We start from the raw sequence: 22,498 nt of genomic DNA, 5'->3' as shown, positions 1-22,498 counted from the left end.
CCCTAACTCGCATCAACCATCATTACCCTAACTCACATCAACCATCATTACCCTAACATTACCCTAACTCGCATCAACCATCATTACCCTAACTCACATCAACCATCATTACCCTAACATTACCCTAACTCGCATCAACCATCATTACCCTAACTCACATCAACCATCATTACCCTAACTCACATCATTACCCTAACATTACCCTAACTCACATCATTACCCTAACATTACCCTAACTCGCATCAACCATCATTACCCTAACTCACATCAACCATCATTACCCTAACTCGCATCAACCATCATTACCCTAACACACGTCATTACCCTAACATTACCCTAACTCACATCATTACCCTAACATGACCCTAACTCACATCATTACTCTAACATTACCCTAATTCACATTATTACCCTAACTCAAATCATTACCCTAACTCACATCATTACACTAACTCACATCATTACCCTAACTCACATCATTACCCTAACTCACATCATTACCCTGACATTACCCTAACTCACATCATTACCCTAACTCACATCATTACTCTAACTCACATCATTACCTTTAACTCACATCAACCATCATCCTAACATTACCCTAACTCGCATCATTACCCTAACATTACCCTAACTCACATCATTGCCCTAACTCACATCATTACCCTAACTTACATCATTACCCTAACTCACGTCATTACCCTAACTCACGTCATTACCCAAACTCACATCATTACCCTAACTCACGTCATTACCCTAACTCACGTCATTACCCAAACTCACATCATTACCCTAACTCACGTCATTACCCAAACTCACATCATTACCCTAACTCACGTCATTACCCTAACTCACGTCATTACCCAAACTCACATCATTACCCTAACTCACGTCATTACCCAAACTCACATCATTACCCTAACTCACATCATTACCCAAACTCACATCATTACCCTAACTCACGTCATTACCCTAACTCACATCATTACCCTAACTCACGTCATTACCCAAACTCACATCATTACCCTAACTCAAATCATTACCCTAACTCACATTATTACCCTAACTCACATCATTACCCTAACTCACATCATTACCCAAACTCACATCATTACCCAAACTCACAACATTACCCAAACTCACATCATTACCCAAACTCACAACATTACCCTATCTCACATCAACCATCATCCTAACATTACCCTAACTCACATCATTACCCTAACATTACCCTAACTCACATCATTGCCCTAACTCACATCATTACCCTAACTCACATCATTACCCTAACTCACGTCATTACCCTAACTCACGTCATTACCCAAACTCACATCATTACCCTAACTCACGTCATTACCCTAACTCACGTCATTACCCTAACTCACGTCATTACCCAAACTCACGTCATTACCCAAACTCACATCATTACCCTAACTCACATCATTACCCAAACTCACATCATTACCCTAACTCACGTCATTACCCTAACTCACATCATTACCCTAACTCACGTCATTACCCAAACTCACATCATTACCCTAACTCAAATCATTACCCTAACTCACATTATTACCATAACTCACATCATTACCCAAACTCACATCATTACCCAAACTCACAACATTACCCAAACTCACATCATTACCCAAACTCACAACATTACCCTAACATTACCCTAACTCGCATCATTACCCTAACTCACATCATTACCCTTAACTCACATCATTACCCTAACTCACATCATTACCCTAACTCACATCATTACCCTAACTCACATCATTACCCTAACTCAAATCATTACCCTAACTCACATCATTACCCTTAACTCACATCATTACCCTAACATTACCCTAACTTACATCATTACCTTAACTCAAATCATTATCTTAACTCAAATCATTACCCTAACTCACATCATTACCCTAACTCACATCATTACTCTAACTCACATCATTACCCTAACTCAAATCATTACCCTTAACTCACATCATTACCCTAACATTACCCTAACTTACATCATTACCTTAACTCAAATCATTACCCTAACTCACATCATTACCCTAACTTACATCATTACCTTAACTCAAATCATTACCTTAACTCAAATCATTACCCTAACTCACATCATTACCCTAACTCACATCATTACTCTAACTCACATCATTACCCTAACTCAAATCATTACCCTTAACTCACATCATTACCCTAACATTACCCTAACTTACATCATTACCTTAACTCAAATCATTACCCTAACTCACATCATTACTCTAACTCACATCATTACCCTAACTCACATCATTACCCTAACTCACATCATTACCCTAACTCACATCATTACTCTAACTCACATCATTACCCTAACATTACCCTAACTCGCATCATTACCCTAACATTACCCTAACTCACATCATTACCCTAACTCAAATCATTACCCTAACTCAAATCATTACCCTAACTCACATCATTACCCTAACTCACATCATTACTCTAACTCACATCATTACCCTAACTCAAATCATTACCCTTAACTCACATCATTACCCTAACTCACATCATTACTCTAACTCACATCATTACTCTAACTCACATCATTACCCTAACTCACATCATTACCCTAACTCACATCATTACCCTAACTCACATCATTACTCTAACTCACATCATTACCCTAACTCAAATCATTACCCTTAACTCACATCATTACTCTAACTCACATCATTACCCTAACTCACATCATTACCCTAACTCACATCATTACTCTAACTCACATCATTACCCTAACTCAAATCATTACCCTTAACTCACATCATTACTCTAACTCACATCATTACCCTTAACTCACATCATTACCCTAACTCACATCATTACTCTAACTCACATCATTACCCTAACTCACATCATTACTCTAACTCACATCATTACCCTTAACTCACATCATTACCCTAACTCACATCAACCATCATCCTAACATTACCCTAACTCTCTGAGAGAGAGAGTCATATTTTCTAGGCAGGGACAGTGTGTGTCTGTGTGTCTTCTGAGAGAGAGAGAGTCATATTTTCTAGGCAGGGACAGTGTGTGTCTGTGTGTCTTCTGAGAGAGAGAGAGTCATATTTTCTAGGCAGGGACAGTGTGTGTCTGTGTGTCTTCTGAGAGAGAGAGTCATATTTTCTAGGCAGGGACAAGGTGTGTCTGTGTGTCTTCTGAGAGAGAGAGAGAGAGTCATATTTTCTAGGCAGGGACAGGGTGTGTCTGTGTGTCTTCTGAGAGAGAGGGAGAGTAATATGTTCTAGGCAGAAACAGTGTGTGTGTGTATGGGAATATGATTTGAGAAATTCGCATAACAAGCTTGCACTCTGTTCCTTGTCTCCGTGTGATGGGTGAAAATATGATCACTCGATGAGAGAACGTGTGCAGCCTATTCTGAATATAATCTTGTCTTTACTGATGTGTAAAATGAGTTTGGATGTAGAATAAGGAGGATAAACACGTCCTCTGTGTGTACGGAAACATGGGGGCTCCACTTCCCCCGGTCCTTGTTGCTACTCTGGTTTAATAGCAGAACATGGGGGGCTCCACTTCCCCCGGTCCTTGTTGCTACTCTGGTTTAATAGCAGAACATGGGGGCTCCACTTCCCCCGGTCCTTGTTGCTACTCTGGTTTAATAGCAGAACATGGGGGGCTCCACTTCCCCGGTCCTTGTTGCTACTCTGGTTTAATAGCAGAACATGGGGGCTCCACTTCCCCCGGTCCTTGTTGCTACTCTGGTTTAATAGCAGAACATGGGGGCTCCACTTCCCCCGGTCCTTGTTGCTACTCTGGTTTAATAGCAGAACATGGGGCTCCACTTCCCCGGTCCTTGTTGCTACTCTGGTTTAATAGCAGAACATGGGGGCTCCACTTCCCGGTCCTTGTTGCTACTCTGGTTTAATAGCAGAACATGGGGGCTCCACTTCCCCCGGTCCTTGTTGCTACTCTGGTTTAATAGCAGAACATGGGGGCTCCACTTCCCCCGGTCCTTGTTGCTACTCTGGTTTAATAGCAGAACATGGGGGGCTCCACTTCCCCTGGTCCTTGTTGCTACTCTGGTTTAATAGCAGAACATGGGGGCTCCACTTCCCCTGGTCCTTGTTGCTACTCTGGTTTAATAGCAGAACATGGGGGCTCCACTTCCCCAGGTCCTTGTTGCTACTCTGGTTTAATAGCAGAACATGGGGGGCTCCACTTCCCCAGGTCCTTGTTGCTACTCTGGTTTAATAGCAGAACATGGGGGCTCCACTTCCCCAGGTCCTTGTTGCTACTCTGGTTTAATAGCAGAACATGGGGGCTCCACTTCCCCTGGTCCTTGTTGCTACTCTGGTTTAATAGCAGAACATGGGGGCTCCACTTCCCCTGGTCCTTGTTGCTACTCTGGTTTAATAGCAGAACATGGGGGCTCCACTTCCCCCGGTCCTTGTTGCTACTCTGGTTTAATAGCAGAACATGGGGGGCTCCACTTCCCCCGGTCCTTGTTGCTACTCTGGTTTAATAGCAGAACATGGGGGCTCCACTTCCCCAGGTCCTTGTTGCTACTCTGGTTTAATAGCAGAACATGGGGGCTCCACTTCCCCGGTCCTTGTTGCTACTCTGGTTTAATAGCAGAACATGGGGCTCCACTTCCCCAGGTCCTTGTTGCTACTCTGGTTTAATAGCAGAACATGGGGGCTCCACTTCCCCAGGTCCTTGTTGCTACTCTGGTTTAATAGCAGAACATGGGGGCTCCACTTCCCCTGGTCCTTGTTGCTACTCTGGTTTAATAGCAGAACATGGGGGGCTCCACTTCCCCCGGTCCTTGTTGCTACTCTGGTTTAATAGCAGAACATGGGGGCTCCACTTCCCCAGGTCCTTGTTGCTACTCTGGTTTAATAGCAGAACATGGGGGCTCCACTTCCCCAGGTCCTTGTTGCTACTCTGGTTTAATAGCAGAACATGGGGGCTCCACTTCCCCAGGTCCACTCCACAAATCCACCACTGTTTGAGGAGCACGCAGCCTCTCGTTGTGCGACAGGTGATTTTCCACCCAAACTGTATACCATGGGCTCTCCAACCCTGTTCCTGTAGCTACCCAGTACTCTGTAGACCATGGGCTCTCCAACCCTGTTCCTGTAGCTACCCAGTACTCTGTAGACCATGGGCTCTCCAACCCTGTTCCTACAGCTACCCAGTACTCTGTAGACCATGGGCTCTCCTACCCTGTTCCTGTATCTACCCAGTACTCTGTATGCCATGGGCTCTCCAACCCTGTTCCTGTAGCTACCCAGTACTCTGTATGCCATGGGCTCTCCAACCCTGTTCCTGTAGCTACCCAGTACTCTGTATGCCATGGGCTCTCCAACCCTGTTCCTGCAGCTACCCAGTACTCTGTATATCATGGGCTCTCCAACCCTGTTCCTGCAGCTACCCAGTACTCTGTAGACCATGGGCTCTCCAACCCTTTTCCAGTACTCTGTATGCTATGGGCTCTCCAACCCTGTTCCTGTAGCTACCCAGTACTCTGTAGACCATGGGCTCTCCTACCCTGTTCCTACAGCTACCCAGTACTCTGTAGACCATGGGCTCTCATACCCTGTTCCTACAGCTACCCAGTACTCTGTAGACCATGGGCTCTCCTACCCTGTTCCTACAGCTACCCAGTACTCTGTAGACCATGGGCTCTCCTACCCTGTTCCTGTAGCTACCCAGTACTCTGTAGACCATGGGCTTCTCTACCCTGTTCCTACAGCTACCCAGTACTCTGTAGACCATGGGCTCCTCTACCCTGTTCCTACAGCTACCCAGTACTCTGTATACCATGGGCTCCTCTACCCTGTTCCTACAGCTACCCAGTACTCTGTATACCATGGGCTCTCCTACCCTGTTCCTACAGCTACCCAGTACTCTGTAGACCATGGGCTCTCCTACCCTGTTCCTACAGCTACCCAGTACTCTGTAGACCATGGGCTCTCCTACCCTGTTCCTGCTACCCAGTACTATGTAGATCATGGGCTCTCCTACCCTGTTCCTGTAGCTACCCAGTACTCTGTAGACCATGGGCTCTCCTACCCTGTTCCTGCTACCCAGTACTCTGTAGACCATGGGCTCTCCTACCCTGTTCCTACAGCTACCCAGTACTCTGTAGACCATGGGCTCTCCTACCCTGTTCCTGCTACCCAGTACTCTGTATACCATGGGCTCTCCTACCCTGTTCCTGCTACCCAGTACTCTGTAGACCATGGGCTCTCCTACCCTGTTCCTGCTACCCAGTACTCTGTAGACCATGGGTTCTCCTACCCTGTTCCTACAGCTACCCAGTACTCTGTAGACCATGGGCTCTCCTACCCTGTTCCTACAGCTACCCAGTACTCTGTAGACCATGGGCTCTCCTACCCTGTTCCTGTAGCTACCCAGTACTCTGTAGACCATGGGCTCTCCTACCCTGTTCCTGCTACCCAGTACTCTGTAGACCATGGGCTCTCCTACCCTGTTCCTGCTACCCAGTACTCTGTAGACCATGGGCTCTCCTACCCTGTTCCTGCTACCCAGTACTCTGTAGACCATGGGCTTTCCTACCCTGTTCCTACAGCTACCCAGTACTCTGTAGACCATGGGCTCTCCTACCCTGTTCCTGCTACCCAGTACTCTGTAGACCATGGGCTCTCCTACCCCGTTCCTGCTACCCAGTACTCTGTAGACCATGGGCTCTCCTACCCTGTTCCTACAGCTACCCAGTACTCTGTAGACCATGGGCTCTCCTACCCTGTTCCTACAGCTACCCAGTACTCTGTAGACCATGGGCTCTCCTACCCTGTTCCTACAGCTACCCAGTACTCTGTAGACCATGGGCTCTCCTACCCTGTTCCTACAGCTACCCAGTACTCTGTAGACCATGGGCTCTCCTACCCTGTTCCTACAGCTACCCAGTACTCTGTAGACCATGGGCTCTCCTACCCTGTTCCTACAGCTACCCAGTACTCTGTAGACCATGGGCTTTCCTACCCTGTTCCTGCTACCCAGTACTCTGTATACCATGGGCTCTCCTACCCTGTTCCTGCTACCCAGTACTCTGTAGACCATGGGCTCTCCTACCCTGTTCCTACAGCTACCCAGTACTCTGTAGACCATGGGCTCTCCTACCCTGTTCCTACAGCTACCCAGTACTCTGTAGACCATGGGCTCTCCTACCCTGTTCCTACAGCTACCCAGTACTCTGTAGACCATGGGCTCTCCTACCCTGTTCCTACAGCTACCCAGTACTCTGTAGACCATGGGCTCTCCTACCCTGTTCCTGCTACCCAGTACTCTGTATACCATGGGCTCTCCTACCCTGTTCCTGCTACCCAGTACTCTGTAGACCATGGGCTCTCCTACCCTGTTCCTGCTACCCAGTACTCTGTAGAACATGGGTTCTCCTACCCTGTTCCTACAGCTACCCAGTACTCTGTAGACCATGGGCTCTCCTACCCTGTTCCTACAGCTACCCAGTACTCTGTAGACCATGGGCTCTCCTACCCTGTTCCTGTAGCTACCCAGTACTCTGTAGACCATGGGCTCTCCTACCCTGTTCCTGCTACCCAGTACTCTGTAGACCATGGGCTCTCCTACCCTGTTCCTGCTACCCAGTACTCTGTAGACCATGGGCTCTCCTACCCTGTTCCTACAGCTACCCAGTACTCTGTAGACCATGGGCTCTCCTACCCTGTTCCTACAGCTACCCAGTACTCTGTAGACCATGGGCTCTCCTACCCTGTTCCTGCTACCCAGTACTCTGTAGACCATGGGCTCTCCTACCCTGTTCCTGCTACCCAGTACTCTGTAGACCATGGGCTCTCCTACCCTGTTCCTACAGCTACCCAGTACTCTGTAGACCATGGGCTCTCCTACCCTGTTCCTGCTACCCAGTACTCTGTAGACCATGGGCTCTCCTACCCTGTTCCTACAGCTACCCAGTACTCTGTATACCATGGGCTCTCCTACCCTGTTCCTGCTACCCAGTACTTAAATCTGGGAAACCAAGTGAAATCCATTCGAGAACATCGATAGTAACATGTTTTCACAACGAAACATACTAAGCCGTTGACAGCCCCTCTGCATCCTTGAGGAAAGGGTGAGATATTCTCTAGCTTAAAGGTAACGTGTCAAGACTATTAATTATCAAAGTATAAAAATGCCCTTTTTACCAGGCTATTCCAAATCAAATACAAATTCACTATAACTGTAGGTTCCCTCTGTAAGCCACCTTACACAATGAATGAACCCACAGCATCCAGAGGCCTCTGCGTGTCTCTCCCAGGATATAACGTCAGCAGTGTAGCGTCACCCGTCCACCCAGGATGGATAAGAATACAGTCCACATTCAAAGGCCGTTACTAGAATGTGTTTAATGTTGGAGTATAGGCTAGACCAATTATGTACCAAAGACATCTTAAATCAGTTAAAAAATAATAATAATTCTGCCGTGCGTAATATGCAATAGGCTATGTATTGTGTAAGGGAACAATCATTATTTTAATTCAGATGTTGTTCCGGTCTTGGGCTCATATATAGTAGGCCTATAATCAGCTCTAATATACTTCTGAGTGCTTCTCAACGAGCTAGCATGCTAGTTGGCTGACTAGGCTAACCGCACTGCAAACTATACAGTCTACGGCACCTGGTCTGCAATCCATCACATATACAAGCACAACATTAGTTGCCGTTACAATAGTTAGCTAGCTAACTATCCATTTGTACTTTTACATCCACAAGGACCAGGTTTTCCACTCAGTTTCAAACTGTTGTTGAACATCTTTCTTCAAATTCATCATCACAGTGAGGTGAGTTTTTAAAAATACGGTACTGTTTTGATGATCAGTATTTAATGTGATTTTAAATTGTATTTGCATTGACTTCAGAGTGGGTAGAGGACCAATAGAGCCCTGAGTACCAGGCCATTAGGACCTGATGGAGGGACAATAGAGCCCTGAGTACCAGGCCATTAGGACCTGATGGAGGACCAATAGAGCCCTGAGTACCAGGCCATTAGGACCTGATGGAGGACCAATAGAGCCCTGAGTACCAGGCCATTAGGACCTGATGGAGGGACAATAGAGCCCTGAGTACCAGGCCATTAGGACCTGATGGAGGGACAATAGAGCCCTGAGTACCAGGCCATTAGGACCTGATGGAGGGACAATAGAGCTCTGAGTACCAGGCCATTAGGACCTGATGGAGGGACAATAGAGCCCTGAGTACCAGGCCATTAGGACCTGATGGAGGGACAATAGAGCCCTGAGTACCAGGCCATTAGGACCTGATGGAGGGACAATAGAGCCCTGAGTACCAGGCCATTAGGACCTGATGGAGGGACAATAGAGCCCTGAGTACCAGGCCATTAGGACCTGATGGAGGGACAATAGAGCCCTGAGTACCAGGCCATTAGGACCTGATGGAGGGACAATAGAGCCCTGAGTACCAGGCCATTAGGACCTGATGGAGGGACAATAGAACCCTGAGTACCAGGCCATTAGGAGCTGAAGGTCGTTAGCGAGTTGGGTACTACTAACATGTCCAGAGTACGTAAGAGGAGATTACCATTGAATATTTACTGTGGTCATGACTTCTGGTGTGGCGGTAATACGGTCACCACAACAGCCCTATGTGGGAGGGGAACGTGTGTTTATGGAAGGGGAGGGGGAACATGTGTTTATAGGAGGGGAGGGGAACGTGTGTTTATGGGAGGGGAGGGGGAACGTGTGTTTATGGGAGGGGAGGGGAACGTGTGTTTATGGGAGGGGAGGGGGAACGTGTGTTTATGGGAGGAGGGGGAATGTGTGTTCATGGGAGGGGAGGGGGAACGTGTGTTCATGGGAGGGGAGGGGGAATGTGTGTTTATGGGAGGGAGGGGAACGTGTGTTTATGGGAGGGGAGGGGGAACGTGTGTTCATGGGAGGAGGGGAATGTGTGTTTATGGGAGGGGGGGGAACGTGTGTTCATGGGAGGGGAGGGGGAACGGTGTTTATGGGAGGGAGGGGGAACGTGTGTTCATGGGAGGAGGGGGAATGTGTGTTCATGGGAGGAGGGGGAATGTGTGTTTATGGGAGGGGGGGGAACGTGTGTTCATGGGAGGGGAGGGGAACGTGTGTTTATGGGAGGGGAGGGGGAACGTGTGTTCATGGGAGGGGAGGGGGAATGTGTGTTTATGGGAGGGGAGGGGGAAGGAGAAGGTGTGTCAGAATGTTTTAGCTACTGTTGGTAGTAACATACTGGTTATTGCATCTTCATATCAAATGGGACTCTGTGTGTGTGACTCTCTCTCTCTTTGTGTGTGTGACTCTCTCTCTCTCTCTCTCTGTGTGTGTGTGACTCTCTCTCTCTCTCTCTGTGTGTGTGTGTGGGGGTCAGTGTTCGTTGGGCATGTGTCTGATGGTGTGGAAGATCCAGTCCATCTTAGTGGTCCATCCTCCATGGTGAGCATCGTTCATTTGCTTGGTGAAGTACTCCAGAGCCTCCTGGTGACACAAACATGTTATAACAGGTTATAACACACAGAGAGACGGCTAATGGGGATCCGTAATAAATATAAATGCATGTCGTAACTTCACTACACATTAGGGCAGGAAAATTCAAATCTGGTCCAGGCCAGATCCACTGCATTTTTCATTGTTCCCCTCTAATCAGGGACTGGTTTAGACCTGGGACACCAGGTGGGTGAGTCCCCTCTAATCAGGGACTGGTTTAGACCTGGGACACCAGGTAGGTGATTCCCCTCTAATCAGGGCCTGGTTTAGACCTGGGACACCAGGTAGGTGATTCCCCTCTAATCAGGGCCTGGTTTAGACCTGGGACACCAGGTAGGTGATTCCCCTCTAATCAGGGCCTGGTTTAGACCTGGGACACCAGGTGGGTGATTCCCCTCTAATCAGGGACTGATTTAGACCTGGGACACCAGGTGGGTGAGTCCCCTCTAATCAGGGACTGGTTTAGACCTGGGACACCAGGTGGGTGAGTCCCCTCTAATCAGGGACTGGTTTAGACCTGGGACACCAGGTGGGTGATTCCCCTCTAATCAGGGACTGGTTTAGACCTGGGACACCAGGTAGGTGATTCCCCTCTAATCAGGGCCTGGTTTAGACCTGGGACACCAGGTAGGTGATTCCCCTCTAATCAGGGCCTGGTTTAGACCTGGGACACCAGGTGGGTGATTCCCCTCTAATCAGGGACTGATTTAGACCTGGGACACCAGGTAGGTGATTCCCCTCTAATCAGGGCCTGGTTTAGACCTGGGACACCAGGTAGGTGATTCCCCTCTAATCAGGGCCTGGTTTAGACCTGGGACACCAGGTGGGTGATTCCCCTCTAATCAGGGACTGATTTAGACCTGGGACACCAGGTAGGTGATTCCCCTCTAATCAGGGCCTGGTTTAGACCTGGGACACCAGGTGGGTGATTCCCCTCTAATCAGGGACTGATTTAGACCTGGGACACCAGGTAGGTGATTCCCCTCTAATCAGGGCCTGGTTTAGACCTGGGACACCAGGTAGGTGATTCCCCTCTAATCAGGGCCTGGTTTAGACCTGGGACACCAGGTGGGTGATTTCCCTCTAATCAGGGACTGATTTAGACCTGGGACACCAGGTGGGTGAGTCCCCTCTAATCAGGGACTGACTTAGACCTGGGACACCAGGTGGGTGAGTCCCCTCTAATCAGGGACTGACTTAGACCTGAGACACCAGGTGGGCGATTCCCCTCTAATCAGGGACTGATTTAGACCTGGGACACCAGGTGGGTGCAATTCATTATCAGGCAGAACAGAAAACCATGCAGAAGTCTGGGAAGTCCAGGCTCTCATTTGAATCCCCATGGAACAGGGTCTTCCTCAGGTAGGGTCAGGGGTCAGTTTTTTAAAATGATCTGTTGGCTCGTCTACAGAGCGATGGTTTTCCTCAGATAGGGTCAGGGGTCAGGGATTCTGTACTGCCTGTTGGCTCGTCTACAGAGCGATGGTTTTCCTCAGATAGGGTCAGGGGTCAGGGATTCTTTACTGCCTGTTGGCTCGTCTACAGAGCGAGGGTTTTCCTCAGATAGAGTCAGGTGTCAGGGATTCTTTACTGCCTGTTGGCTCGTCTACAGAGCGAGGGTCTTCCTCAGGTAGGGTCAGGGGTCCTGTATTACCTGTTGGCTCTTCTCCAGAGCGAGGGTCTTCCTCAGGTAGGGTCAGGGGTCCTGTATTACCTGTTGGCTCTTCTCCAGAGCGAGGGTCTTCCTCAGGTAAGCAATGTCATCAAAGGACTGTAGTTCAGGCATGCCACAGCCCAGCAACAGGGAGAACAGGTTGATGAACAGAGAGGCATGCTGTCGGATGGATAGGTACGCCTTGTAACACATCTCCTGGAACCTGGGGGGAAGGTGGGTGGTTAACAGGGGGTGTGTTCTCTGTGTGTGTACATGTGTGCATGTGTATGTTGTACCTCTCAAACTCTTTGGTCTTGGTACACTCCTGGACTCCCTTACTGATGACAATCAGGAAGTCTTGTGTCAGAACGAAGGGAACTCTCTCTCTCTTATAGCCAAACTTCTTCTTCTTATGATCCAGGAAGTGGCCAAAGTCTATATGGAACAGCTGGGGGGGAGAGAGAGAGGATGGAGACAGAGAGATGATGGAGGGAGCGGATGGAGAGGATGGAGAGGGACAGAGAGAGGATGGAGACAGAGAGAGATGGAGGGAGAGTGAGAGGATGGAGACAGAGAGAGATGATGGAGGGAGCGGATGAAGAGGGAGAGAGAGAGGATGGAGACAGAGAGAGATGATGGAGGGAGTGGATTGAGAGGGAGAGAGAGAGGATGGAGACAGAGAGAGATGGAGTGAGAGGATGGAGACAGAGAGAGATGGAGGGAGAGTGAGAGGATGGAGACAGAGAGAGATGGAGGGAGCGGATGGAGAGGATGGAGAGGGACAGAGAGAGGATGGAGACAGAGAGAGAGGATGGAGGGAGAGTGAGAGGATGGAGACAGAGAGATGATGGAGGGAGCGGATGGAGAGGGACAGAGAGAGGATGGAGACAGAGAGAGAGGATGGAGAGAGAGGATGGAGGGAGAGGATGAAGAGGGAGAGAGAGGGGATGGAGACAGAGAGAGATGATGGAGGGAGCGGATGGAGACAGAGAGATGATGGAGGGAGAGTGAGAGGATGGAGACAGAGAGATGATGGAGGGAGAGGATGAAGAGGGAGAGAGAGAGGATGGAGACAGAGAGAGATGATGGAGGGAGCGGATGGAGAGGATGGAGAGGGACAGAGAGAGGATGGAGACAGAGAGATGATGGAGGGAGAGGATGAAGAGGGAGAGAGAGAGGATGGAGACAGAGAGAGATGATGGAGGGAGCGGATGGAGAGGATGGAGAGGGACAGAGAGAGGATGGAGACAGAGAGAGATGGAGGGAGAGTGAGAGGATGGAGACAGAGAGATGATGGAGGGAGAGGATGAAGAGGATGGAGAGGGACAGAGAGAGGATGGAGACAGAGAGAGGATGGAGGGAGAGGTTGAAGAGGGAGAGAGAGAGGATGGAGACAGAGAGAGATGATGGAGGGAGCGGATGGAGACAGAGAGAGAGGATGGAGGGAGTGGATGGAGAGTGAGAGAGAGAGGATGGAGACAGAGAGAGAGGATGGATGGAGTGGATTGAGAGTGAGAGAGAGAGGATGGAGACAGAGAGAGAGGATGGAGGGAGTGGATTGAGAGGGAGAGGATGGAGAGGGAGAGAGAGAGGATGGAGACAGAGCGAGAGGATGGATAGGGAGAGAGAGGATGGAGACAGAGAGAGAGGATGGAGGGAGTGGATGGAGAGTGAGAGAGAGAGGATGGAGACAGAGAGAGAGGATGGAGACAGAGTGAGAGGATGGATAGGGAGAGAGAGGATGGAGACAGAGAGAGAGAGGATGGATGGAGAGGGAGAGAGAGGATGGAGGGAGAGAGAGGATGGAGATGGAGGGAGCAGATGGAGAGGGAGAGAGAGGATGGATGGAGAGGGAGAGAGAGAGGATGGAGACAGAGAGAGAGAGAGAGAGGATGGATGGAGAGGGAGAGAGAGGATGGAGACAGAGAGAGAGGATGGAGGGAGCGGATGGAGAGAGAGAGAGATGGAGAGAGAGAGGATGGAGGGAGCGGATGAAGAGAGGATGGAGAGGAGGGAGAGGGAGAGAGGATGGAGAGGGAGAGAGAGGATGGAGAGAGAGAGAGGATGGAGGGAGCGGATGAAGAGAGGATGGAGAGGGAGAGGGAGAGAGGATGGAGAGGGCGAGAGAGGATGGAGAGAGAGAGAGGATGGAGGGAGCGGATGAAGAGAGGATGGAGAGGAGGGAGAGGGAGAGAGGATGGAGAGGGAGAGAGAGGATGGAGAGGATGGAGAGGGAGAGAGAGGATGGAGAGGGAGAGAGGATGGAGAGGGAGAGAGAGGATGGAGAGGGAGAGACAGGATGGAGAGGGAGAGAGAGGATGGAGAGGGAGAGAGAGGATGGAGAGGGAGAGAGAGGATGGAGAGGGAGAGAGAGGATGGAGAGGGAGAGAGAGGATGGAGAGGATGGAGAGGGAGAGAGAGGATGGAGAGGGAGAGAGGATGGAGAGGGAGAGAGAGGATGGAGAGGGAGAGACAGGATGGAGAGGGAGAGAGAGGATGGAGAGGGAGAGAGAGGATGGAGAGGGAGAGAGAGGATGGAGAGGGAGAGACAGGATGGAGAGGGAGAGAGAGGATGGAGAGGGAGAGAGAGGATGGAGAGGGAGAGAGAGGATGGAGAGGGGGAGAGAGGATGGAGAGGGAGAGGATGGAGAGGATGGAGAGGGAGAGAGAGGATGGAGAGGGAGAGAGGATGGAGAGAGGGAGAGAGAGGATGGAGAGGGAGAGACAGGATGGAGAGGGAGAGAGAGGATGGAGAGGGAGAGAGAGGATGGAGAGGGAGAGAGAGGATGGAGAGGGAGAGACAGGATGGAGAGGGAGAGAGAGGATGGAGAGGGAGAGAGAGGATGGAGAGGGAGAGAGAGGATGGAGAGGGAGAGAGAGGATGGAGAGGGAGAGACAGGATGGAGAGGGAGAGAGAGGATGGAGAGGGAGAGAGAGGATGGAGAGGGAGAGAGAGAGAATGGAGAGGGAGAGACAGGATGGAGACAGAGAGAGAGGATGGAGACAGAGAGATAGGGCGGATGGAGAGGATGGAGAGGTAGAGAAGATGGAAAATAAAAAATCAGAGTTACCTATTGGTTCATTTCGTCAGATAGATGGTATGTGTGTTACCTGTCCGTTCTCCTTAACCATGATGTTGGAGTTGTGTCTGTCTCCAATACCCAGGATGAAGGTGGCTACGCAGTACCCTGCACAGGACCTGGTGAACAGGTCAATCGCTCGGTCATACCTGGGAATGAATAGGGTTACAGGTCAATCACTCGGTCATACCTGGGAATGAATAGGGTTACAGGTCTACCTGGGAATGAATAGGGTTACAGGTCTACCTGGGAGTGAATAGGGTTACAGGTCAATCTGGGAATAAATAGGGTTACAGGTCTATCTGGGAGTGAATAGGGTTACAGGTCTACCTGGGAGTGAATAGGGTTACAGGTCTACCTGGGAGTGAATAGGGTTACAGGTCTATCTGGGAATGAATAGGGTTACAGGTCTATCTGGGAATGAATAGGGTTACAGGTCTACCTGGGAGTGAATAGGGTTACAGGTCTACCTGGGAGTGAATAGGGTTACAGGTCTATCTGGGAGTGAATGGGGTTACAGGTCTATCTGGGAGTGAATAGGGTTACAGGTCAATCTGGGAGTGAATAGGGTTACAGGTCAATCTGGGAGTGAATAGGGTTACAGGTCTATCTGGGAGTGAATAGGGTTACAGGTCTATCTGGGAGTGAATAGGGTTACAGGTCTATCTGGGAGTGAATAGGGTTACAGGTCTATCTGGGAGTGAATATGGTTACAGGTCTATCTGGGAGTGAATAGGGTTACAGGTCTATCTGGGAGTGAATAGGGTTACATGTCAATCTGGGAGTGAATAGGGTTACAGGTCTATTTGGGAGTGAATAGTGTTACAGGTCAATCTGGGAGTGAATAGGGTTACAGGTCTATCTGGGAGTGAATAGGGTTACAGGTCTATCTGGGAGTGAATAGGGTTACAGGTCTATCTGGGAGTGAATAGGGTTACAGGTCTACCTGGGAGTGAATAAGGTTACAGGTCTATCTGGGAATGAATAGGGTTACAGGTCTATCTGGGAATGAATAGGGTTACAGGTCTACCTGGGAGTGAATAGGGTTACAGGTCTACCTGGGAGTGAATAGGGTTACAGGTCAATCTGGGAGTGAATAGGGTTACATGTCTATCTGGGAGTGAATAGGGTTACAGGTCTACCTGGGAGTGAATAGGGTTACAGGTCTACCTGGGAGTGAATAGGGTTACAGGTCTATCTGGGAGTGAATAGGGTTACAGGTCTATCTGGGAGTGAATAGGGTTACAGGTCTATCTGGGAGTGAATAGGGTTACAGGTCAATAGGGTTACAGGTCTATCTGGGAGTGAATGGGGTTACAGGTCTATCTGGGAGTGAATAGGGTTACAGGTCAATCTGGGAGTGAATAGGGTTACAGGTCAATCTGGGAGTGAATAGGGTTACAGGTCTATCTGGGAGTGAATAGGGTTACAGGTCTATCTGGGAGTGAATAGGGTTACAGGTCTATCTGGGAGTGAATAGGGTTACAGGTCTATCTGGGAGTGAATATGGTTACAGGTCTATCTGGGAGTGAATAGGGTTACAGGTCTATCTGGGAGTGAATAGGGTTACATGTCAATCTGGGAGTGAATAGGGTTACAGGTCTATCTGGGAGTGAATAGTGTTACAGGTCAATCTGGGAGTGAATAGGGTTACAGGTCTATCTGGGAGTGAATAGGGTTACAGGTCTATCTGGGAGTGAATAGGGTTACAGGTCTATCTGGGAGTGAATAGGGTTACAGGTCTATCTGGGAGTGAATAGGGTTACAGGTCAATCTGGGAATGAATAGGGTTACAGGTCTATCTGGGAGTGAATAGGGTTACAGGTCTATCTGGGAGTGAATAGGGTTACAGGTCTATCTGGGAGTGAATAGGGTTACAGGTCAATCTGGGAGTGAATAGGGTTACAGGTCAATCTGGGAGTGAATAGGGTTACAGGTCAATCTGGGAGTGAATAGGGTTACAGGTCAACCTGGGAGTGAATAGGGTTACAGGTCAATAGGGTTACAGGTCTATCTGGGAATGAATAGGGTTACAGGTCAATCTGGGAGTGAATAGGGTTACAGGTCAACCTGGGAGTGAATAGAGTTACAGGTCAATAGGGTTACAGGTCTATCTGGGAGTGAATAGGGTTACAGGTCAATCTGGGAGTGAATAGGGTTACAGGTCTATCTGGGAGTGAATAGGGTTACAGGTCTATCTGGGAGTGAATAGGGTTACAGGTCTATCTGGGAGTGAATAGGGTTACAGGTCTATCTGGGAATGAATAGGGTTACAGGTCAATAGGGTTACAGGTCTATCTGGGAATGAATGGGGCTACAGGTCAATAGGGTTACAGGTCTATCTGGGAGTGAATAGGGTTACAGGTCAATAGCGTGACATTTCTATCTGGGAGTGAATAGGGTTACAGGTCAATAGGGTTACAGGTCTATCTGGGAGTGAATAGGGTTACAGGTCTATCTGGGAGTGAATAGGGTTACAGGTCTATCTGGGAGTGAATAGGGTTACAGGTCTATCTGGGAGTGAATAGGGTTACAGGTCTATATGGGAGTGAATAGGGTTACAGGTCTATCTGGGAATGAATAGGGTTACAGGTCAATAGGGTTACAGGTCTATCTGGGAATGAATAGGGTTACAGGTCAATCTGGGAGTGAATAGGGTTACAGGTCAACCTGGGAGTGAATAGGGTTACAGGTCAATAGGGTTACAGGTCTATCTGGGAGTGAATAGGGTTACAGGTCAACCTGGGAGTGAATAGGGTTACAGGTCAATAGGGTTACAGGTCTATCTGGGAGTGAATAGGGTTACAGGTCTATCTGGGAGTGAATAGGGTTACAGGTCTATCTGGGAGTGAATAGGGTTACAGGTCTATCTGGGAGTGAATAGGATTACAGGTCTATCTGGGAATGAATAGGGTTACAGGTCTATCTGGGAATGAATAGGGTTACAGGTCAATAGGGTTACAGGTCTATCTGGGAGTGAATAGGGTTACAGGTCAATCTGGGAGTGAATAGGGTTACAGGTCTATCTGGGAGTGAATAGGGTTACAGGTCTATCTGGGAGTGAATAGGGTTACAGGTCTATCTGGGAGTGAATAGGGTTACAGGTCTATCTGGGAGTGAATAGGGTTACAGGTCTATCTGGGAGTGAATAGGGTTACAGGTCTATATGGGAGTGAATAGGGTTACAGGTCTATCTGGGAATGAATAGGGTTACAGGTCAATAGGGTTACAGGTCTATCTGGGAATGAATAGGGTTACAGGTCAATCTGGGAGTGAATAGGGTTACAGGTCAACCTGGGAGTGAATAGGGTTACAGGTCAATAGGGTTACAGGTCTATCTGGGAGTGAATAGGGTTACAGGTCAATCTGGGAGTGAATAGGGTTACAGGTCTATCTGGGAGTGAATAGGGTTACAGGTCTATCTGGGAGTGAATAGGGTTACAGGTCAATCTGGGAGTGAATAGGGTTACAGGTCTATCTGGGAGTGAATAGGGTTACAGGTCTATCTGGGAGTGAATAGGGTTACAGGTCAATCTGGGAGTGAATAGGGTTACAGGTCTATCTGGGAGTGAATAGGGTTACAGGTCTATCTGGGAGTGAATAGGGTTACAGGTCTATCTGGGAGTGAATAGGGTTACAGGTCTATCTGGGAATGAATAGGGTTACAGGTCAATAGGGTTACAGGTCTATCTGGGAATGAATGGGGCTACAGGTCAATAGGGTTACAGGTCTATCTGGGAGTGAATAGGGTTACAGGTCAATAGCGTGACATTTCTATCTGGGAGTGAATAGGGTTACAGGTCAATAGGGTTACAGGTCTATCTGGGAGTGAATAGGGTTACAGGTCTATCTGGGAGTGAATAGGGTTACAGGTCTATCTGGGAGTGAATAGGGTTACAGGTCTATCTGGGAGTGAATAGGGTTACAGGTCTATCTGGGAGTGAATAGGGTTACAGGTCTATATGGGAGTGAATAGGGTTACAGGTCTATCTGGGAATGAATAGGGTTACAGGTCAATAGGGTTAAAGGTCTATCTGGGAATGAATAGGGTTACAGGTCAATCTGGGAGTGAATAGGGTTACAGGTCAACCTGGGAGTGAATAGGGTTACAGGTCAATAGGGTTACAGGTCTATCTGGGAGTGAATAGGGTTACAGGTCAATCTGGGAGTGAATAGGGTTACAGGTCTATCTGGGAGTGAATAGGGTTACAGGTCTATCTGGGAGTGAATAGGGTTACAGGTCTATCTGGGAGTGAATAGGATTACAGGTCTATCTGGGAATGAATAGGGTTACAGGTCTATCTGGGAATGAATAGGGTTACAGGTCAATAGGGTTACAGGTCTATCTGGGAGTGAATAGGGTTACAGGTCAGTAGGGTTACAGGTCTATCTGGGAGTGAATAGGGTTACAGGTCTATAGGGTTACAGGTCTATCTGGGAGTGAATAGGGTTACAGGTCTATCTGGGAGTGAATAGGGGTACAGGTCTATCTGGGAGTGAATAGGGTTACAGGTCAATAGGGTTACAGGTCTATCTGGGAGTGAATAGGGTTACAGGTCTATCTGGGAGTGAATAGGGTTACAGGTCTATCTGGGAGTGAATAGGGTTACAGGTCTATCTGGGAGTGAATAGGGTTACAGGTCTATCTGGGAGTGAATAGGGTTACAGGTCTATATGGGAGTGAATAGGGTTACAGGTCTATATGGGAGTGAATAGGGTTACAGGTCTATCTGGGAGTGAATAGGGTTACAGGTCTATATGGGAGTGAATAGGGTTACAGGTCTATATGGGAGTGAATAGGGTTACAGGTCAATCTGGGAGTGAATAGGGTTACAGGTCTATCTGGGAGTGAATAGGGTTACAGGTCAATCTGGGAGTGAATAGGGTTACAGGTCAATCTGGGAGTGAATAGGGTTACAGGTCAATCTGGGAGTGAATAGGGTTACAGGTCAATCTGGGAGTGAATAGGGTTACAGGTCAATCTGGGAGTGAATAGGGTTACAGGTCAATCTGGGAGTGAATAGGGTTACAGGTCTACCTGGGAGTGAATAGGGTTACAGGTCTATCTGGGAGTGAATAGGGTGACAGGTCAATAGGGTTACAGGTCTATCTGGGAGTGAATAGGGTTACATGTCAATAGGGTTACAGGTCAATCTGGGAGTGAATAGGGTTACAGGTCTATCTGGGAGTGAATAGGGTTACAGGTCAATAGGGTTACAGGTCTATCTGGGAGTGAATAGGGGTACAGGTCTATCTGGGAGTGAATAGGGTTACAGGTCAATAGGGTTACATGTCTATCTGGGAGTGAATAGGGTTACAGGTCAATAGGGTTACAGGTCTATCTGGGAGTGAATAGGGGTACAGGTCAATAGGGTTACAGGTCTTTCTGGTAGTGAATAGGGTTACAGGTCTATATGGGAGTGAATAGGGTTACAGGTCAATCTGGGAGTGAATAGGGGTACATGTCAATAGGGTTACAGGTCAATCTGGGAGTGAATAGGGTTACAGGTCAATAGGGTTACAGGTCTATCTGGGAGTGAATAGGGTTACAGGTCAATCTGGGAGTGAATAGGGTGACAGGTCAATAGGGTTACAGGTCAATCTGGGGGAATAGGGTTACATGTCAATAGGGTTACAGGTCAATCTGGGAGTGAATAGGGTTACAGGTCAATCTGGGAGTGAATAGGGTTACAGGTCAGGTTCAATCTGGGAATGAATAGGGGTACAGGTCTATCTGGGGGAATAGGGTTACAGGTCAATAGGGTTACAGGTCTATCTGGGGGAATAGGGTTACAGGTCAATAGGGTTACAGGTCTATCTGGGGGAGGGGTGAATAGGGTTACAGGTCTTTCTGGTAGTGAATAGGGTGACAGGTCAATGAATAGGGTTACAGGTCAATCTGGGAGGTTACAGGTCTACATGTCTATCTGGGAGTGAATAGGGTTACAGGTCAATAGGGTTACAGGTCTATCTGGGGGAATAGGGTTACAGGTCAATAGGGTTACAGGTCTATCTGGGAGTGAATAGGGTTACAGGTCAATCTGGGAGTGAATAGGGTTACAGGTCAATCTGGGAGTGAATAGGGTGACAGGTCAATGGGAATGAATAGGGTTACAGGTCTATCTGGGAGTGAATAGGGTTACAGGTCAATAGGGTTACAGGTCAATCTGGGAGTGAATAGGGTTACAGGTCTATCTGGGAGTGAATAGGGTTACAGGTCTATCTGGGAGTGAATAGGGTTACAGGTCAATAGGGTTACAGGTCTATCTAGGGTTACAGGTCAATAGGGTTACAGGTCAATCTGGGAGTGAATAGGGTTACAGGTCTATCTGGGAGTGAATAGGGTTACAGGTCTATCAATGAATAGGGTTACAGGTCTATCTGGGAGTGAATAGGGTTACAGGTCAATAGGGTTACAGGTCTATCTGGGAGTGAATAGGGTTACAGGTCAATAGGGTTACAGGTCAATCTGGGAGTGAATAGGGTTACAGGTCTATCTGGGAGTGAATAGGGTTACAGGTCTATCTGGGAGTGAATAGGGTTACAGGTCAATAGGGTTACAGGTCTATCTGGGAGTGAATAGGGGTACAGGTCTATCTGGGAGTGAATAGGGTTACAGGTCAATAGGGTTACAGGTCTATCTGGGAGTGAATAGGGTTACAGGTCAATAGGGTTACAGGTCTATCTGGGAGTGAATAGGGGTACAGGTCAATAGGGTTACAGGTCTATCTGGGAGTGAATAGGGTTACAGGTCAATCTGGGAGTGAATAGGGGTACAGGTCAATCTGGGAGTGAATAGGGTTACAGGTCAATCTGGGAGTGAATAGGGTTACAGGTCAATCTGGGAGTGAATAGGGTTACAGGTCAATCTGGGAATGAATAGGGTTACAGGTCTACCTGGGAGTGAATAGGGTTACAGGTCTATCTGGGAGTGAATAGGGTTACAGGTCTATCTGGGAATGAATAGGGTTACAGGTCTATCTGGGAGTGAATAGGGTGACAGGTCAATAGGGTTACAGGTCTATCTGGGAGTGAATAGGGTTACAGGTCAATAGGGTTACAGGTCAATCTGGGAGTGAATAGGGTTACAGGTCTATCTGGGAGTGAATAGGGTTACAGGTCTATCTGGGAGTGAATAGGGTTACAGGTCTATCTGGGAGTGAATAGGGTGACAGGTCAATAGGGTTACAGGTCTATCTGGGAGTGAATAGGGTTACAGGTCAATAGGGTTACAGGTCAATCTGGGA

The 22,498-nt window shown here is 48.4% G+C and overlaps 1 protein-coding gene across 1 annotated transcript in view; it reads right to left on the bottom strand.

The window, feature by feature from the left end:
• Positions 1–10,109: 10,109 nt before the first annotated feature.
• zgc:158659 (uncharacterized protein LOC791141 homolog) overlaps positions 10,110–22,498 on the bottom strand; it is a 158,972-nt gene continuing 146,583 nt past the window's right edge. The window contains exons 24-27 of the mRNA XM_065022049.1: positions 15,283–15,400; positions 12,468–12,619; positions 12,232–12,394; positions 10,110–10,508 (exon numbers count right to left, since the gene is read on the bottom strand). Coding sequence (XP_064878121.1) covers positions 10,398–10,508; positions 12,232–12,394; positions 12,468–12,619; positions 15,283–15,400 — 544 coding nt within the window. The 3' untranslated portion in view covers positions 10,110–10,397. The remainder of the gene's footprint in view (positions 10,509–12,231; positions 12,395–12,467; positions 12,620–15,282; positions 15,401–22,498) is intronic.

This window comes from Oncorhynchus nerka, linkage group LG8, assembly GCF_034236695.1.
Source record: "Oncorhynchus nerka isolate Pitt River linkage group LG8, Oner_Uvic_2.0, whole genome shotgun sequence".
In the NCBI taxonomy this organism is placed as follows: Eukaryota; Metazoa; Chordata; class Actinopteri; order Salmoniformes; family Salmonidae; genus Oncorhynchus; species Oncorhynchus nerka.
The sequence above is the reverse complement of the archived record's forward strand: the minus strand, read 5'-3'. Positions and strand labels throughout refer to the sequence as shown.